Source organism: Thalassophryne amazonica, chromosome 1 (genome assembly GCF_902500255.1).
Source record: "Thalassophryne amazonica chromosome 1, fThaAma1.1, whole genome shotgun sequence".
NCBI lineage: Eukaryota > Metazoa > Chordata > Actinopteri > Batrachoidiformes > Batrachoididae > Thalassophryne > Thalassophryne amazonica.
The window spans coordinates 43,119,661-43,139,549 of NC_047103.1; the positions used below are offsets into that span (position 1 = coordinate 43,119,661).

General features: G+C 40.7%; 1 protein-coding gene across 3 annotated transcripts in view; it reads right to left on the reverse strand.

Annotated features, from left to right (window-relative positions):
* nck1b (NCK adaptor protein 1b) overlaps positions 1 to 19,889 on the reverse strand; it is a 140,813-nt gene that overhangs the window by 31,845 nt on the left and 89,079 nt on the right. Inside the window, exon 1 of one of the 3 annotated variants that reach the window (XM_034168787.1) lies at positions 6,375 to 6,505. The exons of the other annotated variants lie outside the window; for them this stretch is intronic. Coding sequence (XP_034024678.1) covers positions 6,375 to 6,408 — 34 coding nt within the window. The 5' untranslated portion in view covers positions 6,409 to 6,505. Of the gene's footprint in view, positions 1 to 6,374; positions 6,506 to 19,889 lie in introns of those variants that run through there. 3 annotated transcript variants of the gene reach the window in all.

The following is a 19,889-nucleotide window of genomic DNA, read 5'->3' on the forward strand; positions in this document are numbered from 1 at the left end:
GGATTTGGACGATTAAAGACATGCCGTATTTGGATTTGGATTTTATTATTTGCTGCGTAAGAAGTACTCAAGTACTTCGGAAACACTTCAAATCCACAAGTGCTACTGCATCACCAAAAGCTAAAAGAGGGGAGCAGCGGTATCTGCCGACTACTGACCAGCGCTTCACTATAAACTGCCAGCCAACTCTGAACGAGCAAAGCAGATAAGTAAATTTACATCTAGAATCACTTGATTAACCTTGTAAAGCTGCATTTTCTTAAACATAAACATTTTTAAGTAATATAACTATTTCTCAGAGCTCTTTGAATTGAAAATCTGTCTCGAGTAAGCAACTGTCAAAAAAATGAATTACATAAAGAGACTAGTGAGGAAAGCTACAAACACACCCAGAACTACTCTGAAGTAGTAACAGCCTAATCTGGCAATGACTGGAGAAGCTGAACACAGTGCAACTTCTCACTGTACAGTTCAACAGCTTTATAGTGGAGTGCTACATAGAATTTTCTTAGACTATTCAAAATTTCAGGTACAGTTTGTCATAAGGCCCATGGGAAACTTCAGATGGGATTTAATATTTTCTTGTGTGAAAATCCTGTGCTACTCCACCATGAACATGTGAGTGGTGGTGTAATACACAAAAGTTACATTATGCAGAGGTTCTCCAATCACAGAAGCCCGTCACTAATGGGTAAATGTCATGACCTGGTGGCTTCCCTCACCAGTCTGCTTGCATATGAACAGTGTGGTACTGTTACCGATTGATGTAAGTTAACACGTTCAGTGACAGAAATGTTCACATACCCATCCTCCAAGGTGCTGAAAGAAAAGCAGCTGTAAAAGTGGTTCTGTTTTTCCATTACTAACATTTCGGCCATTTCTTTACAACATATTGTGGTGGCATATCCAGTAACAAGTTGTGGTTTTATCCAACACCTTATACCAGACACTTAAAAAAAAAAAAAAAAAAAATGGCTGTGACTCCAAAATAATAAATACATTAACGAAACACCCTTCAATTAAAGCTGAAATTGTACACTACAAGCACATCTGTGCCTGTATTGTAGAATTGCCTGTACCTGGCAAGAAATTGGGAGATACATCTTTGATCAGATACTGTATTTCAAACAAAACTGAGAAGGAAAAAAGTCAGGCCTGTTGCTGGCTTTGTTGCTAAAATTTAAATAAAGGCTTATGATTTATGTAGAATGAATTCTCTTTTGTTGCTGAATGGCTGGGATATGGATCATCAGGGTTTCTTGATGCTATTCCACATTAAGTTACCATGTGTGCAAGAAAGTGTGACTGACAACAATAGAGAATGCAATTCCATAAACCTCTTTTGGCTGGTAGAGGATAAAATAAAGAGTTAGCTACCAGTGGGACTGGGACAGTGCTCAAACTGGATGGAATAATTAAGGAGGACTTCCTCAGAAATTCTGTGGTAAAATCTCAACAGGACAACTTAAATTCAGATACAGTTAGGACATTGTAATGACCCCAAAGACAGCAAAACTAGTTGTAGAATACATAAAAATAGGCCAACTTTTGGGACTGCCTTCCTAGTTTCCAACTAGGAAATCATTTGAGTTATTGTATTTTCTTTTGTTTTTTTTTTTATTTATGTTAGTAAGAGATTTTTATGTTGGTATTTTGTTTATGTGCATGCTGAACTCATTCATTTATTCATTCAAAGTCCTGAGTGCAACTTTTTCAGAAAATTAGGAAAGTAAAAAAATAAATAAATAAATAAAATAAAAAAAAAAACAAAAAAAAAAACTGACCTGCTCTTCAGAGTTGGCTCTGTATCAGGAACCTGACTGCACTCTACCAATTCTGCCAAGAAGAATGGTCAAATATCCAACCAGCATAGCTGTCAACACCAGAATCTTGTTGACAACCACAAGCATCTGATCAAAGTGAAACTTGCTTAGGGACATTCAAACTAAAATAATAATAACAGGGTGTGCAGTATGTATAATTTTGGCCTCTGTTATTTTCATTTATCATTTTCTATACCCATAGACTGTTACATTGCTTGGCGCATGCACACCGAGTACTCCACAAGTCACTCATGTAGAACGTCGCCGGGGGCAGTGCCTTTTAATGTGGTCATGCAGGCTCTGTAACTAGCTAACTTCCTGTGACAAATGTCCATAACTTGCCCAAACAAAGGTGGACAAAGTCCCTTAAACGTGTCCCAGATGTAACAATCTGAACAATAAGAAAATCTTTAATAAAGAACATTTCCACTGTCAGCTGTAACCCCCCACCCACGCACACGCACACGCACACACACACACACACACACACACACACACACACACACACACACACACACACACACACACACACACACACAGCGCACATTTTTGCCATCATTCAATATTACAACAATAAAAACAGATTGTGTGGAATGATAATGTCTTGATTGAAACCTGCTACACACAATGATGAACTGTGTTTGGAAGGAAAGCTGGAAAAACAGCAGATTTTGCAGTGTTGTCAGACAGATTGCAGAACACTTCAAAAACACAATGTTCCGTTCATTTATCAAAACCATTCAAGCATACTGCTCCACTCATTAAGAAAAAGAAAAAAAAAAAAAAAAAAAAAAACACAACTCAGTGTTTTTCAGGTGTTTAGAAACGTTAAGAAAAGCACCGTGTGCAGGTGAACTTGACCAGACTTTGTCCCTGTGCTCCGATGTCTCGGTGAAGCAGGATCACACCATGAGATGATGATGAAGTTAATTGGTGATGAAGACTGTGTGAAATCCACTCATCTGTGCGGTATGTGCGTGGACACTGAATTATTATTTTCACTTGGACCTCTCAGAGGACATGAAAAACTATAAAAGCTTGGATTTTGATAACCAGTTTGTTTGTGGCTGGGTCAGAGAAAAAGTGTCACGGATCATGGAAGCCGTCTGGAATAAATGTTTTGGCACATCCACAGCGCACGGATTACGCTTGGTCTCCCTTGTTAATGTTTCCCGCTGCACTGCCACACAGGCAGATTAAGACACAAACTAAAGTTAACTTGCTTTAATATCTGTCACTGTTAAATATCTAATGTGGGAGTTGGTGCTGTTAACACAATGTTCTGTTTGGTTTAATGATCGTTAATTAACAGCCAGGAGCTCTGTTTAAAACAGTCAATTCATGGTTTGTCATCCATATTTTAATGTTTAATGGACAAATTTTTAAAAAGTCTCAGATCCAATAAGATTAAAGAGGTCATATTGTAGAAAAATCACCTTTCACATTCTCAGTTTCGCCACAAACTTCGCCCTAATTCCTGATCACCTTCAGTAATCTACAGTCATGCAAGTCAGGTCTCTGTCTGGCTGACTGGCAGCCAATGATGCGGTAATTCACCTGGACAGCATGTGAACGCTAAAAATACAAGCAGGTACAAACAGAATGGATAGGAGCGTATAGCCGAGATGGCCACTTCCTCCTTTCATCCGGATCCATCATCACAGACACACTGGTGTTCAAATAAGATGTCCTTGTTTTGAAGTGACTTTAATTCCTTATTGTGGAAACTTTGTGAATAAATGCAGAGTTTTTCAAGACGTCTCTCAGTGTAATACGGTGGTCCGAGTGCATTTTCCATCCTGCTGTCGCTGCATTTAATGCTTTGTTGCCCACACCAGCAACAGAGTTGGAAGTTCATGCTTAGTCCTATGGCATTTATGCACCGCTGCGCATGCACACTCAGAATGTAACAATGGTCTATTAGAGCAGTCACAGGGAGACAGGTGGCGTACACCCTGAAAAGGACACCAGTCTATCGCAGTGTTCATTTCAGAAGGCAGAAAATACATAAAAAGCTGTGCACTAAAAAAATGTTTTAATAACTAAGAGATATATGCTACATAATTATCCTGCCCAGAAAGCATTCAAAGAAATGACTGAAAGGCCAAAATTGCCAACAGGATAAATTAGGTGATATATATATTATATATATAGAAATAAACACACACACGCGTACACTTTTTTCCAACTCAACTTTGTGTGACAAATGCAACATGAATGTAAACTCCCAAAAGGCAAAGATATTTCAAATCTGAAGTCACACCTGTGATATTTTTTTCCCCTCACAGTGACAAAATCCATGACATAAGTACAACTGACAATCATCAGTATATATTTTCTATTATTATATGACTGTGATACTATGTGCACTCTGATTGGCAGATTACCGGTTTGATATTTTCCCATATCAGACTGGTTTCCATGATAATCAGTTCGCAATGCGTATTTTTCTTTACAAACCAGGAAGCTAAAAATGCAATTCGAAGAAGCAAGTCGGACATGAACGTACTCCATAAATATCTAAATGGCATCAAAAAAAAAATGCACAGATTGAAAGCTTACCAGCTAACAAACGGACAATCTGTTAGCAAGTTCTTCATGAAGGTGAAACGAACAGGTCGGACTATGGTCCGTCAGCAGCTTTCCTATTTGGGTGATACTGTCAGTTTGCATGTTTATTTATATAAGAGTCATATAATAAATTATTAACCTCACTTGCTCGATCTGTATGGGGATATCAGACATCCGTGTTTTTCGCATGGCGCTCGCTTTGCTCGGTCCCTACTGACAACACGTCAGGCTGATATTTCCCCATACAGACCTCACGGCAAGTCAATAATACTTTATTATATGGCTACCACACTACACGCGCTCTGACTGGCTGATTTCCGGTCTGATATTTTCACATAGACCGTTACCATGACAATCAGTCTGGATTGCGTATCAGATTTGCAACTTCGTTTACAATTTTCAGGGTGTGAAATAAAACAAAGCAAAAAGCGAACAAAAAAATTATGAGCAACAAAAAGGACCATGCCTGCAACGAATTTTATTCCACTGATGAGTTTGAATTGGAGGAATTAAAAGTAGACAAGCTTGAAGTGGACATGCAAACTTAAGACCAACAAGATGAAAGCACAGCTCGGAACAGCGATATATAACAAATTAATTATTAACCTCGCCTGCTCGGTCTTTATCAGGCCTCTGTCTTTGTGTCATCAAGTCCTCAGTCTGATATTTTCCCGTACAGATCTCATGCTCAGTTAATAATCCTTTAGTCTACATTATTTTGATCAAAATAAGTAAAATAGGAAAAAGTACAGAAGAAAACTTCAGCTGATGCATATAGTTTTACATCAATCCCTGAGGTTAAGGACTGACAAATCTCTTAATGGTGCTTCTGTACTCTGCTTATGTTCTCCAGGACAGTGAACAGAGCTTTCTGAGAGAAAAACATGAGGGCGTGAATTGACCGAAAGCCCCTCATACACATACACAATGATTCAACTTCCTTCTAACTTTTTGCTTCCTCTTTGCCCCTCACTCATCCAAAGTTCAGGGAGAAATGTGGCTCAAATTAGAGTTTCCGTTTGCTTGGGAGGCTGAGAAACAGGAAAATGGAGTAAGGGGGAGGGAGGTGGAGAGAGAGACACACAGAGAGGAAACGAACAGTTCTCAGTTTACACAAGCAAAAGGTTTTTAGCTCATCTCCACTTTCGTCATGAACAACTTCTCTCCTTGTTAAACTCGTGACTGCGCAAAAATATTAAGGCCAACTAGTGGACACGCAGAGAGAGAGACCCCACTCAACAGTTACAAGGTGAGATTATAGTGAAAGCCTTTTTGAAAGTGTGTCAGCAACGTGGCTGGAGAGTTTCACAGAGCTGCCTGGGAAATGACATTCCTGTGATTGAGCGAGGTGCAGGAGATGGACGGCCGAATCCCCTCAGTCAGCGAAGACCCCGTCCTCCTCGCAGCACAATGACTACAGTGTTCTACAGGAGCACCCCTCAGCCTTTCAACTGTAATCCTTGATCGGCGGGCAGGAGGGGCTCCCTGAGTGCGCGCGCCTGCCTTCAGGGTAGAGTGAAGAGGAGGAGAAAAAAAGGGGAAAAAAAAAAGACTGGCTACATCTAAAGATATTCCCAATCAGGATGAAGAGCAGTTCGATAATCGAGTTGGGGCTCATTCACTGAAGCAAATGCGTGAAGAAACAGTAAACTGAAGTAGGACTGCCTTTGCAATTACAGGCTTGGGCTCAGCAGAAGTTTGTTCAAAAGCATATCCACCCAGTCTTTGAGCTGCTCACGCACCTACATGAAAAGGTTCACAAATCCTCTCGCTGCCTTTTTCCCTCTCTGTGTCAGCAAGCTCATACGAAAACCTCTTCACAGCTAAACCAAATATGACATTTGGACACAATCTTATAATCAACCTGAGGAATTTGACAAAAGAAGACTGATAAACAAATGGTTAACCCTGAAAGAACGCTACACTACTTGGAGAAACAATGAAGGTGCCACACAAGAGTGCAAAAGTGGGAAAACTCACGAAAGAAGTGTTTGAAAAGATTAGCCATGTCCATGTTTGCCTTGCCGTCGTCTCCCCCGCTCCCTCTCCCGGCCCGTGCTCGCTTCCCACTGCAGCTGTAGCCTTATTCCATGTGAACACCCAGACAGCTGGGCGGATAGCGGAGCAGGGCGGCCCACTTAATCAACATGTGAACAGGATTAACCAATGGGAGTGGAGTGCTGAGAGGCCTCCAATCTGGCTCTGGAAGGCACAGCACAGAGGCCTCATGGAGAAGGAGAGGAGGAGGGAGTTGAAGCACAGACAGACCAAAAAAAAGTGGGTGAGAGGGGGATGAAAGAAAAAAGAAAGACCAGTTTCCTCAACATTTAGCAGCACATTGTGATTTGGAAGAGAGGGCTGACCCTGAATGTACATATCTGGGTGGATGCTCGGCGGCCGACTGAGTTAGTGGTTAAGCATCACATGACTGTAGTGCTTTGTAGAGTCTCGCAACTTAAAATCAAGAAACATGAAACCGAAACAGCCATCTGGAGACAGATCATCCACTCACATTTTTTTTCCCTCCCCTTTCTCCCTCAAGATGACACCACTCCACACCCAGGATTTTATTTTATTTATTTTTTTTTTTTTTTTCCTCCTCCCACATAAAATATCTCTGTGGTCATCAAGCTGCTTCTCCAGCAACTCACCCACACACAAAAGAACCAAGAAATAAGGGGAAAAAACTATTCCAAATTAAAAACTGTCAAATCTTCTTACAAATCAACACACACGATAGCATGCGTGCATTCTGTGATTCCCTTAACAATAATTTGGGACCAAGTTCTTTCATATTCTCCCTTGGTGTTTGGGGTCACTCCTGCAGATCGGATATGGAACTACAACCCCTGGCAAAAATTATGGAATCACCGGCCTTGGCGGATGTTCATTCAGTTGTTTAATTTTGTAGAAAAAAAGCAGATCACAGACATGACACAAAACTAAAGTCATTTCAAATGGCAGCTTTCTGGCTTTAAGAAACACTATAAGAAATCAGGAAAAAAAATTGTGGCAGTCAGTAACGGTTACTTTTTTAGACCAAGCAGAGGGAAAAAATATGGACTCACTCAATTCTGAGGAATAAATTATGGAATCACCCTGTAAATTTTCATCCCCAAAACTAACACCTGCATCAAATCAGATCTGCTCGTTAGTCTGCATCTAAAAAGGAGTGATTACACCTTGGAGAGCTGTTGCACCAAGTGGACTGACATGAATCATGGCTCCAACATGAGAGATGTCAATTGAAACAAAGGAGAGGATTATCAAACTCTTAAAAGAGGCTAAATCATCACGCAATGTTGCAAAAGATGTTGGTTGTTCACAGTCAGCTGTGTCTAAACTCTGGGCCAAATACAAACAACATGGGAAGGTTGTTAAAGGCAAACATACTGGTAGACCAAGGAAGACATCAAAGCGTCAAGACAGAAAACTTAAAGCAATATGTCTCAAACATCGAAAATGCACAACAAAACAAATGAGGAACGAATGGGAGGAAACTGGAGTCAACGTCTGTGACCGAACTGTAAGAAACCGCCTAAAGGAAATGGATTTACATACAGAAAAGCTAAACGAAAGCCATCATTAACACCTAAACAGAAAAAAACAAGGTTACAATGGGCTAAGGAAAGCAATCGTGGACTGTGGATGACTGGATGAAAGTCATATTCAGTGATGAATCTCGAATCTGCATTGGGCAAGGTGATGATGCTGGAACTTTTGTTTGGTGCCGTTCCAATGAGATTTATAAAGATGACTGCCTGAAGAGAACATGTAAATTTCCACAGTCATTGATGATATGGGGCTGCATGTCAGGTAAAGGCACTGGGGAGATGGCTGTCATTACATCATCAATAAATGCACAAGTTTACGTTGATATTTTGGACACTTTTCTTATCCCATCAATTGAAAGGATGTTTGGGGATGATGAAATCATTTTTCAAGATGATAATGCATCTTGCCATAGAGCAAAAACTGTGAAAACATTCATTTGCAAAAAGACACATAGGGTCAATGTCATGGCCTGCAAATAGTCCGGATCTTAATCCAATTGAAAATCTTTGGTGGAAGTTGAAGAAAATGGTCCATGACAAGGCTCCAACCTGCAAAACTGATCTGGCAACAGCAATCAGAGAAAGTTGGAGCCAGATTGATGAAGAGTACTGTTTGTCACTCATTAAGTCCATGCCTCAGAGACTGCAAGCTGTTATAAAAGCCAGAGGTGGTGCAACAAAATACTAGCGATGTGTTGGAGCGTTCTTTTGTTTCATGATTCCATAATTTTTTCCTCAGAATTGAGTGATTCCATATTTTTTTTCCCTCTGCTTGGTCTAAAAAGTAACCGTTACTGACTGCCACAATTTTTTTTCCTGATTTCTTATAGTGTTTCTTAAAGGCAGAAAGTTGCCATTTGAAATGACTTTAGTTTTGTGTCATGTCTGATCTGCTTTTTTTCTACAAAATTAAACAACTGAATGAACATCCTCCAAGGCCGGTGATTCCATAATTTTTGCCAGGGGTTGTACATGTTGGATTAGCACAAGTTTTACACCGGATGTCCCTTCTGACGCCAACTTCTTATGAAATGGAGGAGGGTGAGTTTTAAGACAGGAACCTTCTACTGTGAAAGCAAGGACACTGGCGGTTTAGAACTTTTGTGGGAGTGAATCTGTATCATTTGTGGAGCTGTTTAAGTTATTTGATCAATGATGCCATGGGAGTAGGAAAGCTGTTAGAAATGTCAGTGCTCTGCTGTACAACAAAAGCACACCCCCACAGCAACACACAGACCAACCCACACACTTTGGGGCAACACGCAACATCAATCTCTCTTCTCCAGCTTGGCCTCAGGCTACTGCAAATTGTCAACGGAATCTATTAAATGAATATAATAATAATAATAATAATAATGATATAATGGTGGCGGCAGCAGAGTCCGACTCTACCAGTGCTATGCACAAACACCTGAAGGGGAAACATACAGGCATATTCCTGGATGATGCACCACCAGTAAAGGACGTGAATGCCCTGTACATCTTCTCAATTTCAACTTTTATGAATAATATTTTTCAATTCTCAATTTATTTTCATTTATATAGCGCCAAATCACAACAAAGTTGCCTCAAGGTGCTTCACACAAGTAAGGTCAAACTTTACCAACCCCCAGCGCAAGCACACAGGCAACAGTTGTAAGGAAAAACTCCCTCTGATGATTTGAGGAAGAAACCTCAAGCAGACTAGACTCAAATGGGTGACCCGGGGAGGGGGGGGAGAGAAGAGAGAGAGAGAAAAAAAAAAAAAAAAAAATCAGAAAAACAACAAATACAGTATAATTTGTCAGCATTAAGCAACAAAAAACAGAAGAAATACTAAGGTGATCGCTGGCACTGGCCACCAGCCCTCAGCTTCACGAAAAGACCCAGACGTTAGATAAAATTGAGGCCGGGACCCGCTCCGTTTACTAATAAAATGAATTTAAAAGGGTAAAAACCATAGTAACATACTATGCCAGTATGCTAGCCATATGAAAGGGAAATTAAGTGCATCTTAAGTCTGGACTTGAAAGTCTCAACAGAATCTGACTGTTTTATTGATGCAGGGAGATCATTCCACAGAACAGGGGCATGATAAGAGAAAGCTCTGTGACCCACAGACTTCTTATTCACCCTAGGGACAAAGTAGTCCTGCACCCTGACAACGCAAAGCCTGGGCCGGTACATAGGGTTTAAGTAGATCAGCTAAGTAGGGAGGTGCCAGTTCATGGACAATTTTATAGGTAGGTAGCAGAACCTTAAAATCTGATCTCACAGGGACAGAAAAGCCAGTGAAGAGATACCAAAATGGGTGCAATGTGGTAAAACTTTCTGCTTCCTGTCAAATGTCTGGCAGCGGCATTTTGAACCAATTGGAGGCCCCTAATGCTGGACTGCGGTAAACCAGAAAACAGAACACTGCAGTAGTCCAATCGAGGAGCGATGAATACTGATACATGAATCAGGGTATCAGCATCAGCCATGGACAGGATGGGACAAATCCTCGCTATATTTCGCAGGTGGAAGAAAGCAGTCCTTGTAATGTCTCTCATGTGGAGGTCAAAGGACAATGTAGGATCAAAAATTACCCCAAAGTTCCTCACTTTGTCAGTGTGATGTAACACATGAGCCTATGCTAAGCGTTAGCTAGTCAAATTGATGCAGATGTCTCACTGGACCAAGAACCATCATTTCAGTCTTAGCATTTAAAAGCAGGAAATTGCTAAACACCCAGTTTTTCACTGATGCAAGACAATCTAAGTATTTTATGTGGATGAGATTACCAGCAGTTATCAACATGTACAACTGAACATCATCAGCATAGCAATGAAAGGTAATCCAAAAACGCTGCAATGTGCGCCAAAGGGGTGCTGTATAAAGGGAGAAAAGCAGGCGGTCTAAGACGGACCCCTGTGAAACCCCAAATTTCATGTCACCAAGGTTAGAGGTAGCGCTATTGTACTAAACACAGTGAGAACGACTGGTCAGGTACCATGTCAACCATGCAAGGGCATTCCCAGTAATCCCAAAATGATTCTCCAGCCTATCGAGTAAAATATGATGTTCCACAGCATCAAATGCAGCACTAAGATCTAACAGCACCAGAACCGTAGTGGTGTCCGAATCCATTACAAGCAGATCATTCATCACTTTCGTGAGAGCTGTCTCTGTGGAATGATGTTTTCAAATGCAGACTACAGCGGCCCAAAAAGATTATTCTGAGTAAGGTGGTCCACAAGCTGTTGTGAAACCAGTTTTTCCAGAATTTTAGAGCAAAATTATAGATATTGGCATATAGTTTTTCCAATACACTAGGGTCAAGATTAAATTTCTTAAGTAATGCTTTAATCACTGCAGATTTGAAACATGTAGGAACGGATCCAGAGGTTAATGAGAGATCAATAATTTCCAGCACAGTTAGCCCAAGAATAGGCCACAGGTCCTTAAACAGGTTTGTTGGTATGGGATCAAATAAGCAGGTTGTGCTTTTTGTTGATGTTACGAGTTTCGTCAGCGCGCCTAGTGAGATACCATCAAATTCTGTAAATCTAGGTAATACCTCAGTAATGGCACCCACCTCAATAGCAGGCTGTAGTGGCTGGGCTAAGGCATGCTAGGATATTTTTAACCTAATGTCATCTATTTTCTTCTCGAAGCAATCCAAGAAATCTTGTGCTGTAAAAGGAGAGCGACTTACAGGTAGGTGGTTGTCCATGAATAAGTGTTGCCACCGTCAAACAAGAACTTTGAGTTATCCTTGTTTTTGCTGATAAAATCAGACTAATAGGGCTGCTTTGTAGCCAGTACTGCATGCTTATAGTCCAAGATGGCATCACGCCACACAAGGTGGAATACGTTTAATTTTGAACTACGCCATTTCCGTTCTAGACCTCTAGCCTTATGCTTGAGGTCACACAAATAATCACTGAACCAAGGTGATTGTGTTTTGGGGGTGTGTGGTTTTATTATAGGTAGTGCAATCATGTCGAGTGCAGTTTTGAGCACGAAGTTTAAACTATCCACAAGGCTGTCTCCTGATTGGGCATTTTCCAAATGTGAAGCTAAGATATCAGGCAGTCTAGCTTCAAGTTCAGTCGTAGTTGAGGAGTTGATGCATCACTGCAGTGATGAATAAGGTTTCACTAAACACGGCAGCGAAACTGTAAACCTAAGAAGTGAGTGATCAGAGTTCACCGATGCAAGAGGCATGATGTCAATATTTGTGATAGCAATACCACATGCGTGAACCAAATCCAGGGTATATCCACTAATATGCGTCGAGTCTCGAATGCATTGCTGAAATCCTAATGCATCCACAATTTCTATAAATGATTTGCAGAGGGAATCAGAAGGCTTATTTATGTAAATGTTGAAGTCACCAATAATCAGAATGTTATCTGCACTAGTCGACAAGTTAGAGCTGAACTCGCCAAATTCATCTAAGAATTCAGAGTATGGGCCAGGGGGCCTATATACAGTGACATACGACATAATACGGCTGATTTTTATTCTTCTAACCTTGGCAATACGTAGCATCATGGGCAGAGCAGAAAATCGGATGTTCAAACGAGTTATATTTGTGACCCCCAACAGCTAATAAACTAAACCTAAATTTATAAGTAAGAGCAACAGCCCCACCTTGCTTCGCATCACGAGGGACGTGACTAAATGTGCATGCCAGTGGGCAGGCCTCATTTAAGGGGAGGACAGCTGTAGGTTTAAGCCAGGTTTCACAAACCCAACCATATCTAAGTGATGATCCATAATTAGATCATTAATCAGCAATAATTTTGAGGACAATGATCTCATGTAATTGAGACCCAGGCTAAGGACCTCAGTGGGGCTGACAGTTGAACTGTTTGGGTTTAGGGGTGGTTCCAGAGTCACATATATAAGATGCCTCGAAGTAGGTCTAGGTTTGAGACATTCCACGTGGGTTGTAGGTAGCAGACACAAAATATTTGATATTGCTGGAACAGCCAATGGGCCATCTTCAATTTCCACATCATCCAATGTAGTAATGGTATTAAATTTAGAAAGCATATCCCTCTATGGTTCTTATGGAAACGTCTGCGGAATCAGGCCACAGTCTCAACTTGACGCATTTTCCTCCCTGACACATAAACTGCATTATCACCATAGTGGATTTTCTGCACTAATTTCCTCGCTAAGCTAATAGAATCCACATCCACGTCATAAACCTTGCAGGGTCTCTACTCACCTGCTGTAAAGTTCTAATGTTACCCTCCCTGTAGAGCTTGATCTATGTACGCAGACAAGATGACAATGCCTTCCCCAGTAGGCTGAAGGCATCAGCAAGCCTCCACGGCCCCATAACAAAGCACCAGTTATCAATAAAACTAAAGCCTTGCTGTCTACAAAATTGCCCCAGCCACCTATTTAACAATGTCAGCCTGATAACTCCTCATCATTACCCCATGAGGGGAGGGGACCAAAGATTATTAACTGATGCCGACACATCTTTCTAGCAAGGTCACAAGTCCTTTCTGTGTCCATTTTTGGGACCTTGGAGTGCTTCATCTTGACATCATTGACGCTGACGTGAATAACTATGTGACTGTATCTAGTGTCATGTTCCTTTGTCTGTCTACCCTTCTGCAGCATCAGCACCCTAAGATTCGAGGCAATGTCAGGAGCTCTGGTGCCAGGAATACATTTAATGTCAGCCGGCATTCGTAACATGACTTTGCAGGTGACAGAGTCCCCTATCACTACAGCCCAGTGTTTCTTATGGGCACGCTAGGCGGCCAACATCAACCTCATCTGGACTGCTTGTAACATCTAACCCCACTGAGTTAAGAAGCTGTTCTAGCTTACAGACACAGCGCTCTAAAAGAGCCACGCTCTCTGCCAGCATCATGCAGGATTTATGTAAAGTGTAAAGCAGTGTACTGGAAGCGTTGAGAGAAAGAAGAAAAAAAAAAAAAAGCGTGTTGTGCTGGACATGACAACCAGTCTCCAAGGGCATAACGCCACATGTGACAACTTCTTCACATCATATGCTCTTGGTCAGGAGCTGCTGAAATGAAAGCATACCATGGTAGGGACAGTGAGGAAGAACAAGCCTGAACTTCCTCCTGCACTGCTATCAACCAAAGGAAAAGAGGCACTCATCAAAATTTTCTTTCACTGACACACATACTTTTGTGTCATATGCTCCCAAGAAAAATAGAAATGTCATCCTGATGAGCACGCTACACAAAGATACCACTGTCAGCACCACAGAGGACAGGAAGCCCCTTATGATCCAGGACTACAACAGGAACAAAGGAGGAGTTGACTGCCTTGATAAGGTAATTTATAATCCATGATGCATTTTATTTCCTTTTTCATTTATGTGAATCATACAGTAGAGCGGTTAAGGCCAACTTTTCACAAGAATCGTTCAGTTTTGAAGAAAGCATGAAACTTTGCACAGGGATACTATGGGACCTAAGGACCATGAAAAAAAAAATAGACCCCAAAAAATTGCACCCCCTGGTGGTTGCCATATTGAATTTTAAAATGGCCACTGAAATTGACCAATTTGTAATATTATTTCAATTTATGATATGCAAAGGACAGTAATTACAGCATCTATCACCGTTTTCAATATCAGGGTATATTTCAATGAAGTTCTGAATCTAGTCATATAGCAGCCATATTGGATTTCAAGATGGCTGCCTTGTGTTTTACTTTTCTTTGCTTTTCTTAAAAATGACAGTAATGCAGGGAAAGAAGTTGATCAAAGTTTAGTATTTTGGTTCTAAAATCAGTAAATATAAATGAAAGTCAACCTCAATATTATACCAGTGTTATGTAATAATAAAAACACCTATATGGATGCTATGGCACATCAGGAGAGAGAGAGGAGGAGCACATCAGGAGATCAGTCTTTCAGGCAGGTTACATCTGGGGTCAATGTTTGCATCTTCAGCCAAAACTCCCACAACCAACAGACTGGGGTTGGCAAAAATCTGCAAATGGAGGTTATCAACCATTTTGGACCACATTACCAGTCGCTGAGAAGGCATGCATGGAGCTTGTTGCATGCGGCTGCACAAAGGCTTGCACAGGCAACTGCAAATGTTTTAAGACATTCAAAACTAAAAATACTTGCACCCAGCTGTGCAAATGCAATGGGGAGTGCTACGATGGATAAGCTTCTGACATTGATCAGACACATGCCAGCAGGGCAACTTTTAATTATAAACTTGCTGGACATTTGGCCATCTGGGTAAGACTTCCCCACACTTGGGCTATTTGAAATGGACGAAAATGTTCATATATGTTTTTAAAGCACTAAACATTTACTGATGCAACTTTAAATCATTGTTTGAAAACAAAACAAAATTTTGAATATTCAAGTTTGCTGTAACAAAGATAGCATAAAAATCTCCAGTTTTTGCATTGTGCTTTTTAAATAATCTGTTTTGTTCTGTTACAGATCTACACGTTTAATTATAATAAGTCAGCTGGTTGTTATAATCTTTATTATTACTTTTTTTATAAATTTGGGTCAATAATATCAGTTTGCGCAGGTAATTCCTTGTAAATAACACACTTTATAATGAAGTATCCCAGGAGCGATACAGATTATTCCACTATGGCTAAAATAATTCAACTGAAATGTGGAACTGGCATTAGCTGGATATGGCTAATACGAACCATATCTTTTGGCCTTGTTTATATTCATTTAGCAGCCCACCCATCTATTTTACCTTTAAAGTTGCCATGGTGCATGGACATGTTTGAACTAGATTTCTGCCTCCAGGATTTAAACATAGATCTTTATTACCAGTTACTTAATTTGAAAGGTAATTCTCTAATGTATACTCAACATATATGGCACTGTATGCTAAGTAGGATGCATGGAAAAATAGAAGAAAAACATTTTGACAATAGAGCAAAATATGGCAGCCATCTTGAAATCCAGTATGACAAACATCTAGTAGATGAACTGTGAATGAAACTATTGCAATCACTACTTCATAGATACAAAGGCCTGAGGCTTGAATTTTGAATTTGTCACTAAAATAGCAGAGATAATCAATACTTAATTTTAATTGCAGCCATTTTGGAATCTAATATGGCCAGCATCAGGCAATTAATGCAATAGGTTAATTGGACTCATTACTTATGGGTAACTTTTACAATTACGCTTCCATCTTTACAGAGGACTGATTTTTCATAATCTTCATTTTAATGGTGGCCATCGTGGAATCCAATATGGCCTCCATCTCACAAAGGTGAAAATGAGTCCATTGAATTCCCTCACCACAAAAACATGGGTAAATATTTTGGAATTGTGCTTTTATCTGCCTTAATTTGAAAGTAAATGGCAAATATGTTGAAAATAATGGCCATTTTTTAATCCAATATTGCAGCCACCAGGGGGTGTTATTTTTTGGGGTCTATTTTTTTCATGATCCTAGGTCCTATAGTATCACTGTGCCAAGTTTCATGCTTTCTTCAAAAACTGAACGATTTCTGCCTTAACCGCTCCACTAATAGCATTATGTGTAGGACAGATTCATTATTGTTTCCAATCTCTTTCTTATTGTTCCTTTCGCTGCAGCTTACTGGTACATACACCTGCAAGAGAATGACAGCCCACTGGCCTGTGGCAGTGTTCCACAATATCCTCGATGTTTCTGCATGCAACCCTTATGTGGTGAGGACAGCGATTGACTCAACCTTGAATCAGGGGAACTGTTTCAAGAGGAGACTCTTCCTGGCAGAGCAGGGGAAAGCTTTGGTGACTCCTTAATTCAACGGCACCAGCACCTTCAGTGAACACCAGCCTCTACCAGTCTGGTTTGGAGAGTGCAAACCCCAGCCGCTGCCATGGCCACATTCTACAACAAGGACAGGGGCAGAAAAGGAAGCACTGAGCTCTGTGACCCAACAGACAACAAAACAAGCCTGAGATGATGCAAATATGATGCATATGTTTGCCAGGCCCACTCTGACCTCTGTCAAATGCCTGAGTGGTGTCTACTTCTGCAACCCTCCCATCCTGTGCACCAGCAAAATTTCCTGTATATTCGTTTTGTAAATTGTGCCGGTAGCATGGTCCAAGCAGAGGGTCACCCCTTTGAATCTGGTCTGCTGGAGGTTTCTTCCTCAAATCATCAGTGGGAGTTTTTCCTTACCACTGTCGCCTGTGTGCTTGCTTTGGGGGTTGGTAAGGTTAGACCTTACATATGTGAAGCACCTTGAGGCAATTTTGTTGTGATTTGGCACTACATAAATGAAACTAAATTGAAAAATACCACTCATTCATGAATTCACAAGAACACAACTACATGTTGACTTTGGTCTCTGGTTTTCCATTTCTTTTTTTTTACATTTCATGTTCATTTTGGAATACATTTTCAGTGCCTATTTGTATTTTCACTGCAGTTATTCATGCTAACCACTACTCAGACATTGTTCACAGCTAAAAAAAAAAGTGTTAAGTAAAAAAAAAATTGGTGGTGATTAATGGTTTTTGTGTGAATTTAAGAGCAGTTAAAACAGACCGGTCAAATTTGACCAGGAGCACTAAAGTAAGGGGAGAAGGGTGAACATAACAGGAGGCTTAAAAACAAGTCACCATGACACAAAATCACATGTGTCAACTCCACAATTAATCTGCAGTTCAGGAATGTGTAAAGTAGCAAGGATGGACCATGTGGATCATGGATCAGCAGTGATCTGTTACACCACTATCAGAAATGGATGACTGGTTTCTATTTTCCAGGAAAATGTGTGAATCCAGAGAAAAAACAAACGCCAACAACAAAAAAGAAATCCAGGAATACCCAGAAAACTCTCATCCCTAGATAATTGCTTATTTGGTGCAGCTCTAGTCAGAATGCATAGACGTTTTTCAGAAGAAGATTACCTGAGCAAGAGGACAAACACTGAAGGACAGTGATTCATCATTCAGTTCGTTTACACATCTTAAACAAAATGACAACTCGCTCATGTTGCACGACGAGTAATATACTGAATGCAACCAGTTTTTTTTTTTTTTATTAGAGAGCCATCTTCAAGGTCACAAAGTGATAACTCTTCCCCGGGGATCCCAAGGCATTTTCAAGTTGGGAACTATAATTTCTCCAACGTGTCCTCCTCCTCCTCCCAGTTGGATATGCCTGGAAGACCCCAGATGCCAAAACTAGTTGCTTCTATGTATTATTTATTGGTTACATATTTGTGGTATTACTAACTAACCTTTTCATAAAATTCGGTGCTGTGGATACAACTTATGTTGGTGTAGTGATGTTCAGAAGCACAGGTGTTACAGTTACAGTGGGGCAAAAAAGTTTTTAGTCAGTCCCTGATTGTGCAAGTTCTCCTACTTAGAAATATGAGAGAGGTCTGTAATTTTCATCATAGGTACACTTCAACTGAGACAAAATGAAAAAAAAATATCCAGGAAATCACATTGTAGGATTTTTTAAATTTGTAAATTGTGGTGGACAATAAGTATTTGGTCAATAATAAAAGTTCAACTCAGTACTTTGTAACATAATCTTTGTTGGCAGTGACAGAGGTCAAACGTTTCATGTAAGTCTTCACCAGGTTTGAACACACTGTAGCTGGTATTTTGGTCCATTCCTCCATGCAGATATCCTCTAGAGCAGTGATGTTTTGGGGCTGTCGCTGGGCAACACGGACTTTCAACTCCCTCAACAAATTTTCTATGGGGTTGAGGTCTGGAGACTGACTTGGCCACTCCAGGACTTTGAAATGCTTTTTACAGAGCCACTCCGGTGTGCTTGGGATCATTGTCATGCTGGAAGACCCAGCCATGTTGCATCTTCAATGCTCTCACTGATGGAAGGAGGTTGTGGCTTAAAATCTCACGATACATGGCAACGTTCATTCTTCCCTTAACACGGATCAGTTGTCCTATACCCTTTGAAGAAAAACAGCCCCAAAGCATGTTTTCACCCACATGCTTCACAGTAGGTATGGTGTTCTTGGGATGCAACTCAGCATTCTTCTTCCTCCAAACATCATGAGTTCAGTTTTCTATTTTGGTTTCATTTGACCACATGATATTCTCTCAATCCTCTTCTGGATTATCCATATGCTCTTTGGTAAACTTCAGACGGGCCTGGACATGTACTGGCTTAAGCAGTGGGACACGCCTGGCACTGCAGGATTTGAGTCCCTCTCTGCGTAGTGTGTAGCCTTTGTTACTTTGGTCCCAGTTCTCTGCAGGTCATTCATCAGGTCCCTCCGTGTAGTTCTGGGATTTTTGCTCACCGTTCTCATGATCATTTTGACCCCATAGGATGACATCTTGCGTGGAGACCCAGATCGAGTAGATTATCAACGGTCTTGTATGTCTTCCATTTTCTTACAATTGCTCCCACAGTTGATTTATTCACACCAACCTGTTTGGCTATTGTACATTCACTCTTCCCAGCCTGGTGCACATCTACAATTTTCTTTCTGGTGTCCTTCGACAGCTCTTTGGTCTTGGCCATGGTTGAGTTTGGAGTCTGACTGTTTGAGGCCGTGGACAGGTATCGTTTAAACAGATAATGAGTTCAAACAGGTGCCATTAATACAGGTAGCAGGTGGAGGACAGAAGAGTTTAAAGAAGTAGTTACAGGTCCGTGAGAGCCAGAAAACTTGTTTGTGGGTGACCAAATACTTATTTTCCACCATGGTTTACAATTAAATTCTTTAAAAATCCTACAATGTGATTTTCTGGATTTCTGTTCCCTCATTTTCTCTCTCATAGTTGAAGTGTACCTATGTTGAAAATTACAGACCTCTCTCATCTTTTTAAGTAGGAGAACTTGCACAATCAGGGGCTGACTAAATACTCTTTACCCCCACTGTATGAGCTGCAACTGGCAGAGATGTCATCTGCCCGGACAAGCCTATGAAAGGGGAAAAACTAGCAAAATGTGCACACAAGCTTATCTGAAATATTCAAACACAGTACAGGACTGGG